At 41.5% G+C, this 24275-nt stretch overlaps 2 protein-coding genes and 1 long non-coding RNA gene across 3 annotated transcripts in view; 1 reads left to right on the top strand and 2 right to left on the bottom strand.

The window, feature by feature from the left end:
- Positions 1-4310, bottom strand: part of LOC124286018 (embryonic protein UVS.2-like) — a 33153-nt gene extending 28843 nt beyond the window's left edge. The window contains exon 1 of the mRNA XM_046722335.1: positions 4195-4310. Within this exon, the coding sequence (XP_046578291.1) occupies positions 4195-4288 (94 nt within the window). The 5' untranslated portion in view covers positions 4289-4310. The remainder of the gene's footprint in view (positions 1-4194) is intronic.
- LOC124286020 lies at positions 1247-19498 on the top strand. Its single transcript, XR_006900933.1, has 3 exons — positions 1247-1256; positions 1521-1522; positions 19130-19498. It is a non-coding gene; the product is annotated as an uncharacterized LOC124286020 (long non-coding RNA).
- Positions 15242-24275, bottom strand: LOC124286019 (CUB and sushi domain-containing protein 3-like). Its single transcript, XM_046722336.1, has 6 exons — positions 23696-24275; positions 22159-22328; positions 20628-20769; positions 18116-18282; positions 16777-16918; positions 15242-16416 (listed from the first exon to the last, which is right to left on the bottom strand). Exons 1-6 carry the CDS (start codon positions 23754-23756, stop codon positions 16109-16111), a joined length of 990 nt encoding a protein of 329 aa, XP_046578292.1. The 5' UTR covers positions 23757-24275; the 3' UTR covers positions 15242-16108.

The raw sequence follows: 24275 nt of genomic DNA, 5'->3' as shown, positions 1-24275 counted from the left end.
GGTGGCCGTCTTGGATTTTTGGAAAATAGGCCCAAACATTCGGGCACACCCCCAAAATAAGCCTTAGCATGATGTTCCCTAGCACTGTGCAAGGTTTTCTGCTTTAATCCAGCGGGGAAAAGTCACAATAGTGTTAGAATTGGAAATCCTTGATTTCTGGTGGCCATCTTGGACACCATCTTGGATTTTTCGAAAAATGGGCCCATAAAACCGGGCACCCCCCAAAAATATGTTTTATCATCATGTTCCCAAGCACTGTGCAAGGTTTTCTGCTATAATCCAGCGGGGGAAAGTCATATGGTGTTATATTAAAGTTTTCGGAAAATGTGCCCCTAAAATCGGGCACCCCCAAAAATATGTTTTATCATGATATTCCCCAGCACTATGCAACGTTTCATGCTTTAGTCCGGCAAGTATCTATTTTAACCCTAAGCCACTGCACTATACAAGTATATAGTTGATGATGAATGCATAATTAGGTCCGTCACCAACATCTCTCAGCCTTGCGAAGTGCAATCTTGAACTCTAATCCATATATGAGGGAGTATTTTGTCTCAGTGGGATTAGATTTCTTTGGATAGGATCATGTTTCTCGATTTAAGACTTGGAGTCATTGCTAAAAGCTTGAACAAGCTCATTCAGTGACCGATCAGAGATATTTACCAAGCTGTTGAGGAGAAGCCTTTTGTGGAATGAAGAACTCCCGGTTGGAGATTCTGCCCTGTGGATGACCGAAGGTCTAGCTGTCTGAGCACATCAGAGATCACGCTAGGGGTGTGTTTGGTACGAGCTTTGATCTTCATAGGAGCGAAAACAACTGACGAATTGTCTTATTGAATCCTCAGCTGTGTGGGATTGAAGAATCTGTCACCAATGTAAGATCGCCAGAATGATCACTGCTCAGAATTCCATTTCATGGATGTGGAGCCTCCCTTTTCTGTGGACTGCATTTGCCACATGTTCACAATTATCACCCATCCAAATTTATGAAGCAACAATCTTATCACGGCCAGGGGATAGAAAGGATCATTGGGGATGCGTGAGCGTCAATACAATAATTAATGTAAGCTTCGAATACGATCCCTCTTCGATAAGAGAACTGTGTGCTTGGATTCATTAAGCGGAGTCTCGGATATGCCATAACGCAGCACCCAATACCTGGGTGTGTACACCTTGAAAAGAGAAACAGAGATAGCGTCTGTGCTCTGAATGGATCGGGACGCATAGATTGCCGCCTTGGAGGTCCAAACTTACGAGTGATGAGTGTTCGTAGAAGGCCTCTGTAAACTATTCTGAAGTGATGTATTTCAAGGTCTTCATTATGAAGATCAAGCATATGGCCTCGGATTCCTTTTTGGGTATTAAGAAGACTTGGGAACAGCTAGTGACCTAACGATTCTAGAGAGTTGTCAACAGTGCTGGGGGATACTCCTGCTATGTGAGCAACCTGGTCAAGGGATGCATGGCAACGAGCAGTAGATGGTATCCCTCTCCGAGAACGTTGATCCAACTTCCTCCAGATGTCTTAAGAATAGAAGATAGGGATGGCTGGGACAGAAGATCCCAGCCCATCTGCTTTATTCAACAGTGGTGACACTGGGTAGAGCAGTCCAGTTTAGCAGCTGATTTTCCTTGATACATAGTCTGTGTCGGATCATTGAAGACACCTGTAGATTTATCAAACTGTCTCTAGCGGCCATGTCCTTCATGGCCCCCGCTGCCATCAAAGAAATTGTTCCTGGCTGCTCTGAGATATGGGTTTGCTGCAGATGAGCGATGGGTGTCGGCTTTTGCCTCTGAAATGTGATTGCTCCATTAGGAGCTGGTTCTCCCCTCCAACTTCTCAGTATTGATGTCACAATGGTTTTCTATTAGGATTTAAAATCAGTCTGTCTCTGAAATCTTCTGGACAGTGAGAGGAATCCATCCTTTACCTGGTGTCAAGCATAACAGCCTTCGGAGGAAGACATCAGATCTTCGTTTTCCATACAGACCATGCAACATGATTCATTCCCGCAATAGGCTCTTCTTAGACCCAGTTTTCTCAGCAAAACATGTGTTGTTGTTCTAGGCCGATTCCGGCTGTTGTTATCGGAGTCTGGAATTGACACCAATGATGTTGAAGTAGAGTAAGCAAGTGACTGCAAGTTCGGTCAAACTATTGCACCATCAAGAAGTCAATCGTTCGATCCTATCTATCACTTCCTGGGCCATTGCTGGTTTAGTCGATCGTCAGCACGATCCCTATGATGAATACCCAATCCCGTCTTTCACTTCCAGTCCTAATGCCAATCCCCTGGATGTTCCAACACTCAAAACGGTGATCATCCGAACCGACTGTTGATCCTCCCTATCCAGTTGCCTATCCTGCAGGTCATCAGTGCGATCCTAATGGAGAATGGCAGCTGCTGACCTATCCTAAGAGCATGGTTGATCCTTCAACCTCATCACGTTCCTGGAGAGACAGGTCTTCATTTTCGCTCATGTCATATCGTCCACCTCAGAAGACGACTGCAGACTGCGACGAAGCTGGACTAATCGATCTATGCGTTGCATCAAGAAAGCTCACACTGCCGGGGAAACTTTCCACGTCTTGTATTTCTTGGGAGTAGTGTAGCAGGGAGTGGTGTCATTCGACAGATGCCATCCTTACCCTGTCAGCTTGCTGAGGGGGTTAACCAATTTGGCCATGTGGATCAGAAGGTCTGTGGTTCGAATCCCAGCACGGAACTCGGAAATTGTATGGCCGCTACATTGGCGCCCGGCGGGGGGCTGAGCACGTTTATATGAAATTTGAGCAACATAAGTCTCAGTACCTTGCTATCCGGCCCGGGACGTGCTTTTGCTGACGGGCGAGTAACTAATGTAGTGGCTATCAGTATCTCGTCTCTTGGGATAGATTATAAATTCCAGCTCGAGATCAGAGACACGCTTGCATTCATCACATCAATCAGAGTTCAAGATTATTGGGTGATGAAGTCAAGAACATAAACGTTTAAAATATTGTTTCCACTGAACATCGAGGGCAGGATTGCAATATGAGAGATAACATAAGTAATCAAATATATTTTGGACACTAGAATACTGATAATACCACTTCATAGCATACCACTCTCACACATCGCAATTTGTACAGAGTATGGTCAACATAAATGCACATTCATAGCAAGTATAGCTGTATGTTACACATTAAATAGCATACACGTATACGGTCAACTGATCACAACGTTGCATGGAGCTCAAAGTCAGTTGTTCATAACATATATTATGGCACAAATATATTAAAGTACAGAGAAAACATGTCAGTGTACATGCGCTATTTTGCCCAGATGGTAACATGACAACAGTCTCGTCAAATAAAACACCCCCACCCCCCACCTCCCAAAAAATGATAAAAATTAAAAAAAATAAAAATACAATACCCCTCCCCCAACCGCCCCACAACAATTAAAACAAAACAAATTAAAAACAAACAAACCCCACCCCAAAAACAACAACAACAACAACCAAAAAAACCAAAACAAAACCCCAAACAAACAAAAGAACAAAAAACACAAAAACCAAACCAAAACAAAACAAAACAAAACAAAACACAAAACAAACGAATTCAAAAACAGAGTAAACAAAACATAACAAAAAACAGAAAATAAAAAAACAAACAACACCGATTAAACCCCAAAGAAACCCCGCCCAGTTACACATCTCGCAATATGATGTGCTAATGGATACATTACGGGACATATATAATACTGATATATACGCCTGGACAATAATCGTGTGACTTTCTTAGCACTCTTCCACGAAAGAGCACATGCTCGATTGTACCTCATGTGCCAAAGTTGGTGCCATGTATAAAACGTGGATTTCTCAACAAATTGTCTGGTTTTCAGGATGTTCACCCTTTGTCCCTTGAGAGACGATTTGAATAAACCAAACATGTATGACGGATTAACCCACACACCGGGGTTACAAATATTCAGTATACAATTATTTCTAAAATATATTGATTAAACTGCTATGATTTCATTGAAAGGTAGAACTGGTTTCAGAAGCTTAAACATGCGCCTCCTCAACACGCAAATGGCTTCAATGCTAGTTCTCAACCTATGCATTATGTGTAAAGAGACCAAATAGGAACTCTTCTGACATACACTGCTTCAAAATTTAGCATAAATAAGTAAGTCAGATACATACATGTGACTAGTGGGCAAGTGTGGGTCAGGATGATCAGGAACCTCCAGAGCGCGCTGTTCACGGTGAGGACGATCTGCCACATGCTGCCGTCCATGATGAAGCCGTGGCTTGAATCAGCGTGCAACTACACCGACTACCGGGACTACGGCGTTAGTCATTCCCGAAGATCATCCCATGGATGTTATGCTGCCTTTTCATAAGAACCTCATCAAACGGTTTAGATCGTTGATGTGTGACTACTCTCACGACTGTCAAGAAAGTCGTCATTTACCAATTACTTTGAAGTGAGAAAATAAAGAACACTGCTTTCTAGTTCTGAGGGGTTTAAGGAATGCGTGCAAGGACATGTGACTTATCTGAGTGGTATTTTAGAAGTTGAGACGTACAATATAGAACAAATTTTATGGATAACAACTTCTTTATTTCGTGAGAGCCATGTTTCGATACAGATTCTTGTTCCTGCTTGTCAATGGTACAAAACTGACTGACTGACTGAGTTTAGTTTTACGCCGCTTTTAGCAATATTCCAGCAATATCACGGCGGGGGATACAAGAAATGGGCTTCACACGTTATGCTCATGTGGGGAATCGAACCCGGGTCTTCGGCGTGACGAGCCAACGCTTTAACCACGAGGCTACCCACCGCCCCGACATTGGTACAAGAATCTGTATCGAAACGTCGCACTCACGAAATGAAGAAGTTGTTCTCTATTCTATATCGAGGACATGTGGGCTACAATCACCAGTGATAAGTAACTGCGAGTAGCACCATTTTGTATATTAGACATTGTCAATTGTTGAAGACATGTCGAATACGCATAGAAAGAACGAATCGAAGTCACGGACACAAAGAATAAACGTTATAAGATGCTGGCTACTCCATGTATATTGCAGTCGAAAAGCGTACACAGGATCACGATTATAACGAACTGAAATCAGTGGTTCCTTTGAATCCATTATATCCTTCGTTATAAACCGGATCTTTTATTTGAATGTAAACTGACCGGGATCAGAACACAACCATCCACGTACACATTGCCAGTTCCACCCACAACCAGTTGCAGTAAGAAGCAACGGGATCGGGTGGTCAGGCTCCCTGACTTGGTTGACACATGCCATCGTATCCCAATTGCGTAGATCGATGCTTATGCTGTTGATCACTGGATTGTCTGGTCCAGACTCAATTATTTACAGACAGCCGCCATATAGCTGGAATATTGTTTAGTGCGGCGTTAAACAACAAAACAACAAACTAAAAAGTAGGGCTGGATATTGCCCTGATTCTCATATTGCGATACATTGCGATAACTCAAGAGATATTGCAATATATATTGTGATATACTGACTGGAGGGTTTCTGCCCAAGAGTGAGTGAGTGAGTTAATATTTAACGTCACATCGGCAATATCTCAGCCATATCGTGAAGAAACCAATTTATACAAATAAAAATGAAAACATTTTGGAGAGTAAAACCTGTCGACGATGGACAGTAAAAATACTAGAATATCACACATATGAACATAAAACTAGCATGTCAAACTAAAAGATTTTAATTAAAGAAGACAATACAATATAAAACACGGGCAATAGATCGCCAACAACTGAAGTTAGATCACCATACTAGGAACCATGGGGAATTTTCTGCCCAAGAGCGTACATCATAAATTCATAATAGCTCTCTGTGTGCGACATCTTAGTTACTGTTACATCATACTGTCAGGCTCCCAGTTCTCATTGTGCATGGCGGTATGCCAATGGTATACAGATAAATAAACTGATATAGAACCTTATGGTGGAATGTTTAATTGAGGTATTGCAACAAAGGTTTGAGAACATAATGATACAGTATAGTAATAGTATAACATGTTTCATGGTCAGTGCTTCAACAGAATGCACTTCAATGCAGCTTGCAGTTATTGTTACTGTATGTCAGTGATTAATTCACATTCAACTCCACTATAATCACGTGTTAACATAACTATTGCAAAATGAAACAAAAACAAGATTTAGGTGAACTGCTTGAGCTTAAACATCTAAGATCTTTGACCAGAATATTGTTATACACTTAGTGAGACTTAGACCTTTAGAAACACTTAGATCTTTATGATAAACTGATAACATATGTCTTGTTATGAAACAAGCAAAAATAACAAAATAATGGGAATTTTGAAATGTCCAATCATAGCCAGAGCCTCTACTGATGAGTCCAAATAAAGAATTGGTCCATATCTGGCCACTTTATAATAATTCCTCCAAAGTGTAACATATGAAACCATTCAAACCCACAAAACGTAACGCATTTGGAAAAATATTTGGCACTTATATACATACTCCCACTTGTAAAATGTTATATGAAACCAACAGAAATAAAAGTATATTTGGCACTTTTAGAGCACATTTTTTGCTTTGGAAATCAAGGGCAGATAATGCAAAGGGAGCTAACTCTGGATGACCCATTGTATTGCCGAATCGGAACCTTATAGCGATAATCGTAATGCTAGATACTATACCGGTATATACCGGTTTACCGGTGATATTGCACAGCCCTACTAAAAAGCCTTTATATGTATTAGCAATGTTCCCTCACAACAGCTGCAAGCGGTTCACCTGAACACAATGACGATAAATGCCTACGGTTTTCAAGTTTCAGATTAGGTGTGATATGTCTCTATTGATGTGTGTGCTTTAAAGGGTTGAGACACTGTTGATTAATTGCTTGTTGCCTGTCATCTTAAATCCTCTTGCTTAACTCGTCGCAGAAATGTATCCTTCTATTTCTATTCTCAGTTGCATGTATATCTTGTGTTGGGGCAATGGTAATTTATTAACACCTATAAAACATCGACTGAAAGGGCTGAGAAAGTAATTTATACAGATAGATGGCGTCTATTCGTGCATGTTTTCAGTCAATCCTCTCCGAAATTAATGTTCCGAAAATTAGCACCGAATACAAGTGAGACGTATCTAATATCCAAAAAGGCAAAATATCATTTTCAGCCAATTAAGCTAGGGCACCCACGGTATATTATGTGATAACACAATACCCTAAATTTATGTCGCATTCAAACTGTATGATACAACAAGTCAGTGGTAGGGAATAATCAGTCTCGATTCTCTGCCGAAACACATTGACGACAATTATTGAAGGGACCTGACACTTCACTATAGTTATTAATGAGTCCTATGTTTTGTAGTCCTACTTGAACAAGACGACCAACAGGGGCATGTAACCACGCTGTGAAAGGTATTAATGTTTTCTTTCGTTATATCATTCCGATATATTCATGCCGAATACGTTTATTTCCCAAACATGTATGTAGTCTCGTATAACATCCAAAGTAGTTATATTCACGATTTAACATGTTTTGCTACTTTGCCAAGAATTTAACTGGTTTGTCTTACCCCATAATGATTTCAGTTGCTGAGTGCAGCGTTAAACAACAACAACAGCAACAACAACAACAACAACAACAACAGCAACAACAACCAATCAATCAATCAATCATAACCCTTAAGTTTCCGATGACTTCTGTTCAAATAACACCCACAAATTCTCAAGGAATCGCGTACGAGATAGTCATTTTACCTCCAGTATTCAACAGGAAATGATCAATTCTTCTGGGTGGCTACCTTGTAATCTGGAGCTACGTGAAGTTAGAAACGGATTCGGGATTGGGGATGTGAAAAAAATATTCAGATTTGGGATTCATATCCTGAAACCCGAATGTTAATAAACTCAGATTTGAGGTTCAAATATCAAAAACTGTAGTTTGGTTGTTTATGTTTTTAAGTTACCCAGGCATAAAACGAGCACCTAGTACATTTAGAAGGGGGGTGAAATAAAGAATATTGACATTGTTTGTCTTTCTTCGATCGTCATCGATGGTCGACGCCTGCAAGCAGCGAAGAGCTTGAGGACCATTCACAATCTCCCAGGGTGCACGGCAACGTCGAGGATAGATAAGTGTGACAGATGAAGGTGCAACGAGTATAGTTACAAGGACGCTGAAGTTCCGAATTCCAATTGTGTAAAAGAAATGCATAATAAGAGTTCAAATACCGAATACCGAATGCCGAGTGTCGAATCTGCAATAACACCGAATATGAAAAAAAAATCAGATTCGGGATTCAAATCCCAAATGTGAAAAAAAAATCAGATTTGGGATTCGAATCCCGAATGTGAAAAAAATAGTTCAGATTTAGGATTCGAATCCCAAATCCCCAATCACGAATCCGTTTCTAACTTCATGTTTCCGTCTTCTGTGAGCTGTTTGCAGCAGTAGCATGGCCTGTTACGACGTAAATTGTAATAAAAACGCAAATTGTAATACTTGCAGCAAATTGTAATAAACTTGACGTAAATTGTAATAAAAACGTAAATTGTAATAAAAATTGACGTAAATTGTAATACGCAAATTGTAATAAAAATTCACGTAAATTGTAATACTTTTCGTTGCGGTAAAATGTAATAATATTTACGTAAATTGTAATAACAGTTTTAATCACTCGTAAATACGCGGGTACTAGTTTTTCTTTGCATTTCATACATCAAATAAGCTTGTTAGGGCGATAACTCAAGAAAGAAATGATGGATTTTGTTCAAATTTGGTACCAAGGTATATTGGCGAGATTCACCGACACAAGTGAAATGGAGTGACCTTGAGATAATTTTCAAGGTCACAGCAAAAATCTGAGGGTTTTGCCAATATAAAGATTGTTAGCGCGATAACCCAAGAATGAATTGACAAATCTTAGCTAAATGACGAAAATGATATTCGTCCTGATATATAATCGATATAAACTGTCCTCTGTATCATGTCTTTTCGCAAATATCTTTTGAGGTTTTGATATGTATACATATAAAGTGGGGGTGGGTTTCTGACGGGTATATCTAACACACTTGCATGCATGTAGAGTCGGAGAGGTGGGTGGGTGTTCTAACGGGTATAACTACGAGGGGCGTTCAAATAGTAGTCAGCCTCACCTAGAATATGATACAAATGCAGCTGTTTTTATGTTTTATTTTTCTACATATTATCTGTCAGCCTCAAGCAAATTGGTTTTGCTATGTTGCAGCCTCACGATCCCATTTTGTGAGACTTTGTATCTTGGCTTGGTACTCCCCAAAAACGTAAAATCTGCAATAAAATGCATCACAAACTTCAGGAAACAAAATATGCTATGTTTGAGATTGGTAGAAGTCGTCTAGAATCAAACTTAGATATTAAACTGCACAAAAAAGCAATTTGAAACTACAATCGCTTGTTCAAATGACTCCCCATTCTGTTTACTGAAAGAACTCGAGAAAGAAATGATTGATTTTGTTCAAATTTGGTACCAAGGTTTATTGACTGGAGATTGGAGATTTACCGACACCACTTGAATTTTGTGACCTTGAGGTCATTTTAAAGGTCACAACGAAGGTGTAACAGTTTTGCACATGCCAAGCTTGGTAGCCGCGAACTCAGGAAAGTATTAATAGATTTTGATCCAATTTTATATCAAGATGTATTGGCGGGATTCCCCCAACACCAATTGATTGGGAAACTTGCGCTCATTTTACGTCAAGTTTATTACAATTTGCTGCAAGTATTACAATTTGCGTTGTTATTACAATTTACGTCGTAACATGGCCCGCCTTTCAGCACTCTGAGCGTCAGTGTAACCAATGCCCAACATAACTTTGATCAGATTCCCGCCCATTGTATCAATGTCTAGAACCAAGAGTGTTTACCATGCTTGGAGAGTCAGAGGCTTTGATCAGTAGAACATTTGGATATATCGACTCCAGAGTATCGAGTGTGACTGTTCAGTAAAAACTATTCTAAACGGACTGTAATCAGTTACTTCAGGCATTCAGTGCATGTGTTTGTTGTCAACATCATGGGGTCGTGTACTAATTACTGTAATAGAGCCCCTGTTGAACTAAGAACAACAACAGAGAACAGCTTCCGAACATCAGCTGTCCCTCTGCCGTCCACTCAACTACCCAGTCACCCAGAGGAAGCCTGCTGTTGTATCTCATTGACTAAGTCGTTACTAGTGTGTGACTTGAGAAGAGTTCATGTGCTGTCTGACAAATGTAAGCACCTTTGCTTAATAACTCAACATCGAGTGAACAAACCATTTAGTCCAACTGTATATCAGTAATAAACAACGATACCTAAAAGAAACTTTCAAAAGGGAATGACGAGATGCGTAGAAAGACATTTCAGACAGTTGACAGTTAAGTCTGTTTGGAGCTGATGGGTTTTATTTGAAACAAAGAGGGTGAAACTCCCCAAAATAATTCTCTTCGGCAACCCAACAAACCACAAGCGTCTGAATAACTAGCTAGTCGTATAGATCAAACAGAGACACTTTGAATGGGCAAAGAGAATACACAATTCTTAACAAAACTCTTGGTTTCATCGCAGTAATTATACTAACGATATTAATTAAAAACAAGATCATTTTTTATGAAACTGTACTCGGGCTTACTCCAATTCTTAGCAATCAATTTTGTGTCAAAAGGGACTGAAAAATGCAATATGTTGAAGCAGCAATTGATCCTTGTAACCCTAACATCTGATCCCTATGGATCCGGGAGGTGCAGTGTGATGACACAAGATGTGTAAGACATTCCTTATATAGTCTGTACCGTGTAGCATGTATCCACGAGAAAGCTGAAGCTGTGAAATAATGGTGTTTGTACACAAGGAAACCGTTCCCAATACCATCTGTCCCTGACACGGCGATTGGATTTGGACTTATGGATTACTTTTTCCAGGCAGTAAGGTGTAATATAACCCAGCAATGTCGACCTTATGTTGTCATGTACACTTTGATGGTACTCCTTAGCCCACGGTTACCCCAATTTGAAGTTGCCACAACTGCTTCCAATTCCTTTGACTGCAATCCATGGTGGGTAATTTCTCATTAGCGCCATTTGTAGAATCCACTGGACTGTAAACGTGTTCTTCTTCAGTTTGTAGTCCCACATTCTGTTTTCTTCAGTGAAACACTTTTTTGTGGGATTTTGTTTTGTTTTCAGTTTGTTTGAAATTGACTTTTAACGTTTTGTAATGGGCGATGGGGAGGCCAAGTGGTTAAAGCGTCCCCTTCTCAACCGACGACCTGGGAACGACTCCCCTCATGTGAACCTCATGTCTGACGTGCCCCACCCTGACTTTGCTGGAACATTACTAAAGGCGGCCTAATATCCAACTCACTCACTCACTTGACGCTTTATCATTGATTGTCCTGAGGAACGAAATTTCAAGCAACGTTCTATCCACAGTATATTTTTCTGGCTTCAGATGGCTTTCTTTTGATGATTTTGTTAATTATCATTGTGTGTTGTTTTGATCAGTGAAAGGGCGGTTGGGAAGCCTAGTGATTAAAGCCTTCGCTCGTCGCGCCGAAGACCTGGGTTCGATTCCCTTACTGGGTTCAATGTGTGAAGCCTTATTGCTGGACTATTGCTAAAAGCAGCGTAAAACTAAAACTCACTCACTCACTTTTTGTCACTGGGAACTGTCTGGCGTTCCCCCAGTGTTCGAACAGCAGCATATAATTAATGTAATGCAAAGAACGGCCCACATTCAAAGTGACAGACGCTAATGGCCCTCGGTATTCAGCCGGAACATTTCGTTCAAGGAAATAAGTCCTCCCGGACTGGTCCCTCCACAAACAGGCATACATCACCAGGCCCTTATTACTATTGTTGTCATTAGTTATGCTGTTGATGTTCACGGCTAAACATTTCTAATCTTAAAGTTGTTGTCGTCAGAGTTGGAATTCGTCAGTAGTACACATCAAGTCTTTGGAGTTGAAAAGGCTTTTGTTAAAGGGTTCTTGTGTGTTTAACTCATTTAGTATGCAGAGAATCTGCAGAGGTTTACGCACTACTGACGATGTCGAAGATTTATGCTGTTCATTTTGTTTTCATGGACGCGGCTCTTCTATAACTTCTTTTTAGCAGTTGGAGAGTCAGATAAGGACAACGTTAAACTTACTTATTCAGGTGATAAGGCGTTGGAGTTCTTGAGATGAATTTAGAAGTTGGTATTCAAGTAGAAGGCAAATATTATACAGAATATTTGCCTTTTACTACAGAAGGCGATTCAATACATATTATTGTATCGTTGTCAAGCGTTGTTGAATCTATATCGAAACATAGCATCACCTGAATCAAGAAGTTGTTTATCCATAAAGTTGGTCCTTATCTAGCAGCTCATGGAGTATTTAGGGACCGTTCATAATTAATGGCAAGGGTGTGTGTGTTGTGTGTGTTGTGTGTGTTTGTGTGTGTGTGTGTGTGTGTGTGTGTGAGATGATGATTTTTATGGAGAAGCATGTACAATGTGAATGACCCCCCTAAATGTTATGTACACATTAAGTGACTCCCCTGTATGTCATGTACAAAATCAATGACCTCCCCTTCTCATAATTTCTAAGCATAATTTTAAACTTACCTTTATGTACAGAATTGATGCCCCCCCCCCACCCACACACACACCCCTAGCTCCCCAGAACAAAATGGGTGACCCCCCTTAAAATCATCCTCAAACACCCCCCCCAAAGCCATAAATTATGGACAGTCCCTTATCTGTGAAGCATCTGATGATAGAGGCAATTTGAAGATGAACTAAGGCTCTTCTTATGGAACAGTATCAGTAATTTCTTTGAGTGGCATTTTAGAAGTTGGGAAGTACAATATAGATCAAACTTTATGGATAACAACTTCTTTTTATTTCGTGAGTGCGACGTTTCGATACAGATTCTTGTACCGTTGTCAAGCATAATGGGACATGAAGAAGGGGGAAGTGTATATATACTGGATGTAACAATGTAACAAAGAAACAACATAATTAACATAATTGGCTAGGCAGAAGGCTGATGAAGCCAGAGAGTAGACAAAGGACAGGCGTAGAAGCCAATGATGTACAAATGATAATGACATGTTTATACAGCAGTGAGTTTATACAGTAGATTGGGCTTGGTGGATGAGTGCATCATAAGCGGATGGAATGAAGTATCCTTGGTCTCGGTTGATGGTGGGCTTTTGGCGTTTGATGTGGATGGCTTCGGTGAGCTTGCGTTTAGTGAAGTCTGTTTGTTTGTTAGAGAGAATGGTGATGTCAGACCACTCTATTTGATGATTGGGGCTTGCTTTGATGTGGTCGGAAATGGCTGATTTGCTGTCGGAATTGGTAACAGAGGTCTGATGTTCTTTCACTCGGGTGTTGATGGGTCGGGAAGTTTCAACACCATGGTAGACAATCTGCTAGATGACACCGCCACGTACAAGAAGATCAATAAGGATCCTACTACTAAGCTGAATCGTCAGCACAAGTCCACCCTAAAACTACTGCATGATAAATTTGAACTCTCTACAGATCTCTATCGCAAGCTATCAGTATCCCATCCTCAACCACCCTATGCCCGAGCAACTGTCAAGATCCATAAGAATCCTGTGAAAACCCGTCTACTAGTCTGCTCCCGTGATACAGTGTTTTACAATACTGCCCAGCACCTTACCAAAGTACTCGCCCCTTTAGGTAAATCTGCCAATTCCTTCATCAACGACTCAACAGACTTCTGCAGCAAGATCCGTGAAATCTCCAATCGAGGTTCCATCATCAGCTACGATGTTGTGGACCTATTTACTAATGCACCAAGAGAAGAAGCGCTCCAAGCCTTACGCCACAGAATTGATAAACTTCAACAACCCCTCAACACCAGCCTCTCAACCGACTCCATCATCAGTCTCACCTCAACCTGCATCAACTCCACTTACTTCACCTGGGGGGACGAGATCTATGAACAAATTTATGGACTTCCCATGGGCTCCCCCTTATCCCCCATCCTAACCGAAATTTACATGACGGACCTGGAAGATAAAGCACTGGATACTGCACCCTTCAAACCCACATGTTGGTATCGCAAAGTGGATGATACCTTCGTCATCCTCCAACCTCAGCAAGATCCCACTCAGCTTCTCACCCATCTCAACAACCAACATCCCCGCATCAAGTTTACCATGGAAACCGAGCAGAACCAGCAACTACCTTTCCTTGACGTCCTTGTGTCCCGCACTTCCAGCAACCAACTCCAGACCACTGTATACAGAAAACCCACCCATACGGATCAGTATATCCACTACAACTCCAACCATCCACCTAAAGTTAAGACCGGCATCATCTCCACACTAACCAGAAGGGCCAAGAACATCTGCTCAACTAAACTACAAGATGAAATCGAACACCTCAAGAAAGTCTTCGTAGAACGCAACCACTTTCCATCCCAAATAGTCAACAGAACCATCGCTGCCACCCTGTCACCCCCTACCAAAAGACCCAAACAAGATTTAGCCCCCATCAAGATATCCATCCCCTACATTGGCAAACCGTCACATCAAATCAGCCGCCTCCTGAAAGATCAAGCTGGCAAATAAACTGTGATTGTGGGCAGAGCTACATAGGCGAAACTTCCCGACCCATCAACACCCGAGTGAAAGAACATCAGACCTCTGTTACCAATTCCGACAGCAAATCAGCCATTTCCGACCACATCAAAGCAAGCCCCAATCATCAAATAGAGTGGTCTGACACCACCATTCTCTCTAACAAACAAACAGACTTCACTAAACGCAAGCTCACCGAAGCCATCCACATCAAACGCCAAAAGCCCACCATCAACCGAGACCAAGGATACTTCATTCCATCCGCTTATGATGCACTCATCCACCAAGCCCAATCTACTGTATAAACTCACTGCTGTATAAACATGTCATTATCATTTGTACATCATTGGCTTCTACGCCTGTCCTTTGTCTACTCTCTGGCTTCATCAGCCTTCTGCCTAGCCAATTATGTTAATTATGTTGTTTCTTTGTTACATTGTTACATCCAGTATATATACACTTCCCCCTTCTTCATGTCCCATTATGCTTGACAACGGTACAAGAATCTGTATCGAAACGTCGCACTCACGAATAAAAAGAAGTTGTTATCCATAAAGTTTGTTCTATATAGTATCAGTAATGACAACAGCGAAGAAAGAAATCAATGCCGTGTAGTGCATGTACTGTATTCTCCAAACAAATGGTGACAAATAACAGTATACATTCTCAATGTGAAAAGTTTGCAATCACGAATCTTGAACACCAAGTGCATTGTTAACCGCGGGGAATACCAATTATCATGACACAAGAATAGTCAATGTAAAATGGAGATGACTTCTCCAGATCTAATACATTATCCTCGTTTCATTACTGCGAACTCACACACAATTACAGTGTAGTGATTTACCTATCCCCCTTTGTGTCAATATATACAGGTATATACGTAAGCTGTTGGGGGTACGAAGTACAGTCACCACAACTTCAACCTATTGGCGACACTAATGAAGGGCCACTACACTTAAAGCGACTGTATGGTTGAATATGCAATCACATCAGCCTACAGCTGTTTGTAAGTAGTCACCTCGCTTAAAGCCAATGTCGCGGCATTAATACTGAAAGGGCTGTAACTTCAACCTGAAATGGGGCGGTGTGGTAGCCTAATGGTTAAAGCGTTGGTAACGCCGGAGGCCCGGGTTCGATTCCCCACATGGGTACAATGTGTGAAGCCAATTCCTGGTAACCCCCCGCCGTGATATTTCTGGAATATTGCTAAAAGCGGCATAAAACCACTCACTCACTCACTCAACCTGAAAAGGGAAATAATATCAACTATATGTCTTCCTTATTGGCTACCGTTTCTGTGCTGTTTTCATAAATAATGGATTTGAACAGCAAGTTGACTAGACACGAAACACACGTTGTGTGACATAATGCAGCGTTTGTCGAAAACTAAACCCAAACCAATGTTATTAGCTATCAGTTTTCCAGGTATACAAGAAAACAATATACTTGCTTGCTCAATAGATATTTACAATGTCACTGTTCCTGTTTTCTTATACATGAACAGCACCTTCATAACTTTTTTCATGACTGTTGGTGGGAGAGGATACCCGGTGCCGTCAAGCATTAAAAGAGTACACATGTCCCCAGAAAAGGAATAGTGAGAGCACTCGGGTGACACGAGACACGCGTACAGACACTCGACACTTGCCGACACCTTCTGAATGGAAACCGAGCGTCCCTTCAGCCCGGCCGTGGAGACTTCGGAGAACTTCATGCCCACTGCGCAGCCAGACGTGTGGAGAGCGAGGTCGTACTTGATGCTAGGGGGCATTGCTGGAACATGGAGAGAAAATAATATCCATCATTTCGGGAATTGTCCTTTAAGCTTACACCACGGTACAGGCATTGAAGAATGTTGTTACTATTTTTTATGTTTCGAGGCATCAAATATTAAAAGAGTATATCTTTGCACTCAACTAAAACGACACTTTTGCAGGAACTGATGTCATCCTAGATGGCTCATGTGTATTGCCATGATTGGAAATAGGAAAAGTACAGGTATGAAAAGACGTTTTGGGTTCAGTCACATATTTCTCACAGACACGATAATTATGTCCTACTCGAGACGATAGTCACTTTGTCAGATCGACGAGACAAGCATTTAATTTGACTAAAACTATCCAATATCCTCACTTTGCCATGTTGCATGGAACCCTGTGCTCGTGGCGCCATAATCCGCCTTGAATTCTGCCCTGAAGGAGGAGGATGGTCCGAACTGATGGAACGCTGCACTTACTGTCAGATTGGCCAAAGACTTTCCATCACCATCCGTTACCTGTAGAAAGTAGTCAAGCTCTGAACTCAGCTGCAGAGTCTCTTTTTGGGTATCGCTCGGGAGACTCGAAATTCATATCAATACCGGCTCGAGATATGGCAGAATTAGAATAATTGCTCAGTTCAACATATACGCAACAGAACGAACATCTCCATTGTACGACTCTGACAATATCATGAGTTTATGAATCAGTATCACATAGTGATGATAGAGGCTATTTGGGGAAAGGAAAGCGTTTCCTGCCCCACACCACCCCCGCCACAAGCTCATGCAAAGATAACTGCAAGGCAATAGAGAGAAACTCATATTGTATGATTATGTATCTAAAGAAACCCACGATGGGCTATACAACCAACTAAAAATACTAAAACAGGGAGTTGATGACATGTAAAGGTGTGATGACGATAAATGTTCGTGAACTGAATTTCGGATCCGTCAATCAATGTCTGATGTTACCCCTGGTATTGACCGCCACTCTGTTGAAAGACCTACAAGTCTGACGTGTGCTGATTCCCCGGAGTGCACTTTTGGGGACATGTCGGGGGATTAGACAGTCCAAAGTCTGTGTGCCATCTAGCAGAGATAATACATAACGATCAAAGACGGTTTCTTTAAACTTTACGGTCCTATTAATGTGCGGAATTCTCTTGTGATGGAGCGGAGCGGCTTTGAACCTATTGCGTCTTGAATTTGCTAAGAAGCGATCCTGTGTCGACGTCGTTTGTTTCGGCCTGACACACCCAGGTCGCATAGCAACCTCGCCCGTTTCACGGCCCTGTCTCACAGCGGAGCTATTACACTTATGTATTTACCAAACATTCGTGCACTTAGGACATCGACGTCCCCTCTATCGAAACCAACAATTCGCCATTTGTGGCTTGGTTCTCAGCAGCTCATGCTTGTCGTAAGAGGCGACTACTGGGTTCGGGTGGTCAGACTCCGTTGACTTAGTTGACATCGAATTCTAAACAAACATAACAATTCTCTCATTTACATACATGATGTCGTTGAGTACAAAGTGGAGGGCATCGACATGTACCCGCACGACTTATTTTAGTGACGGGCATCAACATTTACCTGTAGGACGTCGTTGAGTATTTTGGCATTTACACTAAGAACGTAGACAGCGACGTTCGGAGTGTCAACATTTTACTAGAGCACGTATTTGTCAGGTAAGTTAGGTGGGTTGACGTTTACCTTTATCACGTCGTTGTCAGCCAAGCTGAGGGTGTTGATAGTCAGCAGGATAACGCTGCCACTGGTCGGGGTGATCGTGTAGATGCAGTGAGCCAGTTTGTGGTAGTGATTGGGGTAGTAAGGTGAGCTAAATGTACCAGAGTCGCTCGTCCAGTCCCCACCGCATTCTGAGAACAAGATGTATAATTATAATGGCAGTATTCGTGGGCAGCTCTGATTGTATCTCTTCGCGTACAATGTATAAATATCATCTGAAACCTATCTCCCTCCCATTGAGACCATGGACATAGACTGCCTGAAACCTATGTTCTATGAACACAGACTATCTGAAATCTATGTTCCATGAACATAAAATGTCTGAAACCTATGTTCCTGCTCTTGAGACCACAAACAGAGACCTATCTTGCTGCTCCTCAGATCATGTTTTTTTGAAGCTGAACGATCCATTAAACACATAGCTTTTGACCTTTGATACAATAAGTCTTTAAGTTCAATTAAAGTTGGCTGATTCTCCGTGGAAGTCTACATTCCAAGACGTGCTCACTGTTTCTAAAGGCAAACATTCAGATATGGGTAGAATTCTTGCCAGGGTGAGGCTACTTGCTGCAGACCATGGTGGTAATACATGTACACAACTTGTAATATGCTCCGACTGTCAAGGAAACTATGTGTCAATTTCAACTGACTGCAGTCAATATATTAGTCCATTGTACACCAAATCGACTCCCCAAAACGTCAGCAAAAGACCAGCTTAACTGATATTAATAAAGTAGAAAACCTAATCACATCTGCAAGTACAACAGGACACCTTGTGCCTTGTTAGTGAAATCAGTTCAAACGGTACAAACAGTATTAAAAACTGTTTTTAGGCTGTTACTCTGTATCCCTAAAATTGACAAATTGACAAATAGCATATATCGAAATAACCCACATCGGCCTAACTGGGCATTCAGTGGGATGCGTGATAGGATATCCAGAAAAGCATGTTTACTCGTAAAATCGGGCAAAACTTAGAAAAAATACGAATAGCTGCTCAGAAGAATAGATCGGACTTTATATGGCAATTGGGTCGCTCAGTCAGGTATGACGACGGACCGTCGACTCACCAGGCATAAAATGCACGTCCTGCCTACATGCATAAGGGGTCATCTCAAAGATAGTTTATGCTTTTTCATGTGGGTTGAATATGTCTCATCTATTGATCATAAAGTTTATGTTGAGATACCTAACAGGGTATGATACCCATGGAAAAGCTTAAATCAGCCATCGTATTAAATGTCTCAAAATATATAGGTGGCATGACCACCCGAAGATCGACAGGACTGGATATTATTTCTAAATTGTTATGACATGCCGTTTGCTTCCCAGTTTATTCCCCCAAAGGATTATGGTATCTCAGCTTATATCTCTATCCCCAAGCTCGACACCAAGCACCGACACCCGTCATGGATTTGCTTTTGAGACGACCCCTTCTACCAGTTTCTTTTTATAGTGATTGTGCATCTCCATGGCTGCTTACATCCTTCATAGTTTCAGTATTAAAGTTATTATTTTTTACGTCAGCTATCGTTTATAATGAAGCTAAGTTTAATTTCAAAGTGGACATTTAAAAATTGTCCTTTGTAATATAATATCATCACACACTTATTTGCATAAAGCCATGGCCTGTTCCAAATAAGTTTCTTTTCGTATTTCTTGCCCTAATCTCTCCTCAGTAAAGTCCTTTTTCTACGTTTCCTATCTCCCTACCACTGAGACTGTAGTTAGGCCGAACTTAGTTTAACAGATATTTCACACATACATATATTAACTAGACATAAATTGTAGATATCAATGCGAAAAAAAAGTTTGTTCTATTTCCGACAATACTTTAGTACGGTGTCAGACAGATCTATAATGGAAAATTAAAGACGCCAATGTTTCAGAAATTGAAAACATTTCCAGCATCATCCACAGCAAAAGAAAGGAGGAGGATATTCCTCCCCATAGGACCTGTGATCACACAAGAGGCCACTCCCCCCCCCCCCAAAAAAAAAAAAAAAAAGAAAAAAAAAAGTCTATCCACCTAACTGACTGATACACAGATTAACATCAGCGGAGAGGTGATTGTGTAATATGCTCTTGCAGCTACTTCTCACCCCTGTATAGCCATCCACACATATTGACAACTACTTCCCAAGAAGCCTTCATCCTTTTCTATTTCCATAGCGCTAGCCCATCAATAACTGACTGTTACAAAAATTAGCATCAGTGGAACTGATAACTTTTTTTATGCCAAATTGCCGCTACTGCAAGTTCTGAGACCTGATCGTCAGCGATCTTTGCTTGTTGTGAGATGCGATTTCCGATATGGGTTGATAAGGCTTGCTGACTTGTTTGATGTGTGTCATCGTATACCAGTTGCGTAGATATATACTCATGATGTTAATCACCGGCTTGTGTCGTCCAGACCACCGTCACATGGCTAGGTCACTTGTTGAGGGCGGTACTAAACAAACTACTTGTGACTTACCGACCCACGATGCCTTGAATCCAGTGTGGACATATGGGCTTTTTCTGGTTAAGCTGGCCACGTAACTGGTCGACGCAGGATCCACGCTGTAACCTCGTTTTCCTGTTTGCCTCGATACCACGACTTGGGATGAGTTCTTAACCTGTAGTTACGAAGCAAAGTGTGTGAATTTTTGTTTAATGCCGCTTCATTCAGGTTATATTACGGTATGTTAGTCATCTGTGGAGGAGAGCCTTATTACCTCTAAGGTAAAACCCGGGTTTGTACCTGGCAAACCTAGAAACGTACTCGGGGCGAACTGGGATTCGAACCCATGATAATACTAACTGACTGACTGAGTTTGGTTTTACGCCGCTTTTAGCAATATTCCGGCAACATCACGGCGGGGGACACCAGAAATGGGCTTCACCCATGATAATAGGTTGCTGGTACGGCAAATGGAGGCAACTGTGTACAGCGAGTTGTGGCACCGTGGACTTCATGTACAGCCACGCTGCTTTGAACAGTATGTTATTTACTGAGCGTATGCTTCATGTGGAAGGGAAACCCGAAGTGATAATACTACTCAATTTTTACCAGTTACATGTACATAAAATTGATCAATCCCTTTGCCCATCCCTATGAAATCGCTGCTATAAGCTGTGTCCACTAGAACTTTCCGAATCAACGATGTTATATATTCGGAAAAAGGTAGGGGAACCTGAACTTCAATTGTTGACAGGAAGTGTAAGCGTTAACAAACTTTTCAGACAGGCATTTTATGAACGCCCCACCATTTCTCTTTATCACCACCTCTAAACACAACGCATGGGATGCACGTGCACAACGCAGTAGCCCCATACACGTGCATAGGATGTCAATCTTGATTTTGAAGAATATTTCGCTCATATGACGACGTGCATGTCGTCAATCACATGCAGTTAAGCATGAATACCCCACTCAGACACATTATACACACTCCGAGCCGACCAGTCCTTGTTGTACCCATAAGGAAGGGACCAACAAGTGTTGCCCTGGCAAAATTAACGTCTTTTGGCATGACGTCGCCGGGGATCGAACCCGCGACCTTCCGCTCTCTGGGCGGACGCTCTAACCACTACACCACGCGTACAGGGGCGTTTTTCAAGAAGTAAGTTAAATAAGTGTAGACCATTAATTTTGACAATCATCTTGCATCACACAGTTGTTAGCGTTTGTTTTTGTTTTAAAATGACAATCGAACACATGCAAGTTTCACGTCATACACCAACGATCTTTCAAGAGCGATTACTGAACAAACAACTATGGTCATAAGGAAGTGCAAGGGTTCTATGCCAAAACTTCCACATCCCAAAACATCCACATCCCAATACTACCACACATTGTTAAAACGACATTACCAGATCACAGACAACCACACCCCACATTATCCTATCCCAACCAACCATAACTCACCGGAGTCACTCCATCCACAGATCGTAACACCCTAACGTTTAAGTTGACGAAAAACAACAAACTGAAACGAATGACAAAAAACCACACGTCTACTTACCTCCAACGTATCATAGTAGGAGATAACCATGAGGTCGTACTTTAGTTGAATCTTCTGTCCGGTAGAGGGCGGTGTCACGTAGTACCAGCATGTCGGGCCGCTGGGGTAGGCGTACGGGTACCCCGGAGACGTCATGGTGCCTCGGAAAGACGCCCATGTTCCACCACAAGCTATCAGAACAATGCATGCACAAGACAAAGGTGATGCTAAATAACAAGTAGCGGGGAAGCGAGGTTGATGTTGAGCATCGGCTTTATATATATGCAAATGTGGGTACAGCGTGTATAAAGTTTCAATGATAACCTTTACTGAAGAGGAACACTTTAAGGATTGACAACTTCTTTATTTTCATTTATAGCATCTACCCCCAAAGCCGTTTTGGTGTTCCTCTTCATCATACCAGCTTCTCAATAATCTTCAGTGTGGTAGCGTGGTGTGAGAGGCTAATTCTAATAATCTATTCTAGACATTACCACGGAAATATAATAATATTTTCTCCGGTTTGACGCCTTGTATGAATGGCCAGAAACTAATTAGTCTCGATTATCTGCCCAAAGAGTCTGCATTGGTCACAAGGAATGGATCACTGGCAAACAGAGGCGACACCATGAGTTGGTGCTGGACATGGTGAATGTTCTCAACAAACTGTGTTGTGCGGGCGTTCCTGCGAAAACTACCATACAATGGAACACATTTAAACAGAAACAGCCCCACCTATTTGAACGTCTTTTGGTATGATGCAGTCGGGGACCGAACCCGCGACCTTCCGCTCTCCTGGCGGACGCTCTAACCACTACACCACGCGTACGAGAGCGTTTTTCAATAAGGTAGCTAAATAGGTGTAGACCATTAATTTTGACAGTCATCTTGCATCACACAGTTGTTAGTGTTCGTTTTTGTTTGAAAATGAAAATCGTACACATAATACACCAATAGCGGCCCTCACATGTTTGAGTGATTCGATTTTTCGAATGCAAACTTTATGAAGACAGTATCCATGTTTGTAATTAATGTGGGAAGTTTAAGTATGTCAGTTGTAGTATATTGTAATAGCTATAAACTAACTTACTTTGGTAGGCTTGTCGTAGGTCTGTGTAAAGGTGACAGCGCTGACTTAAACATATGTTACTTCTAATAAAACATCTACTTCAATGCATATACACATTGTGGACAAAACCTCGCATGATGTGCGAACTGATTACTGTGTATGGGATTTCAGACATTGGTGACGTTAGTGGTTAATATGCAATGGTGTCTGTCATTTGCCCGATCCCAGGCGTCATTAAAAACAACGTATCAGATCAAATCAGATCCATATCACCGATATACCAGACTGTCAATGCCAATATTATTTACTAATATGAAATATTCACACCATAAAACCAGCATACACATACGTGAGATTATGGGTACATGCATACGAACAAGGATGCCAAACTCCAGGCATCGCATTGTGACGGCACCATGATGAAAATACCTCGGCCTTTTATATTTCCAATATTCTACTCATTATCATCAAAATCAAACAGACACTTACCATTTATCACATAGAAATATTCAACCATCATCAGATAAATCATCAGAACCAACAACTCCATGATTTCTGTGTAGCTGCTTGATCTATAGGCAATGATTTTGATTGGAATGAAACCAAACCACTGATGTGAAGTACGCACACTTTATACTCTTGAAGAACACTGTTGAATATTTAATGCATTTTACATTCGACGTCATTTGCTGCCTACTATTGTCAAATAACAATGGGGAATTGACAAGTGTTTAAAAGAAAGTGATTTTGGATGCTATATATTTTTAACTGTCGTGTTGCCAAACACCTCATTCTCTGATAGTCATCGTGTGCATGTGTTGTAACACCATGGCGACACCTGAGTCTGGGGCACCTGTGATATAACATCATGACGACACCTCAGTCAGGGGCACCTGTAATATAACATCATGACGACACCTGAGTCAGGGGCAGCTGTGATATAACATCATGACATCTCAGTCAGGGGCACCTGTGACATAACATCATGACGACACCTCAGTCAGGGGCACCTGTGATATAGCATCATGGCGACATCTCAGTCAGGCGCACCTGTGATATAACATCATGA

Source organism: Haliotis rubra, unplaced genomic scaffold (assembly GCF_003918875.1).
Source record: "Haliotis rubra isolate DU_JTF1 unplaced genomic scaffold, ASM391887v1 Scf372, whole genome shotgun sequence".
Classification (NCBI taxonomy): domain Eukaryota; kingdom Metazoa; phylum Mollusca; class Gastropoda; order Lepetellida; family Haliotidae; genus Haliotis; species Haliotis rubra.
Note: the sequence above shows the minus strand (reverse complement) of the source record. Positions and strands in the feature narration are given on the sequence as shown.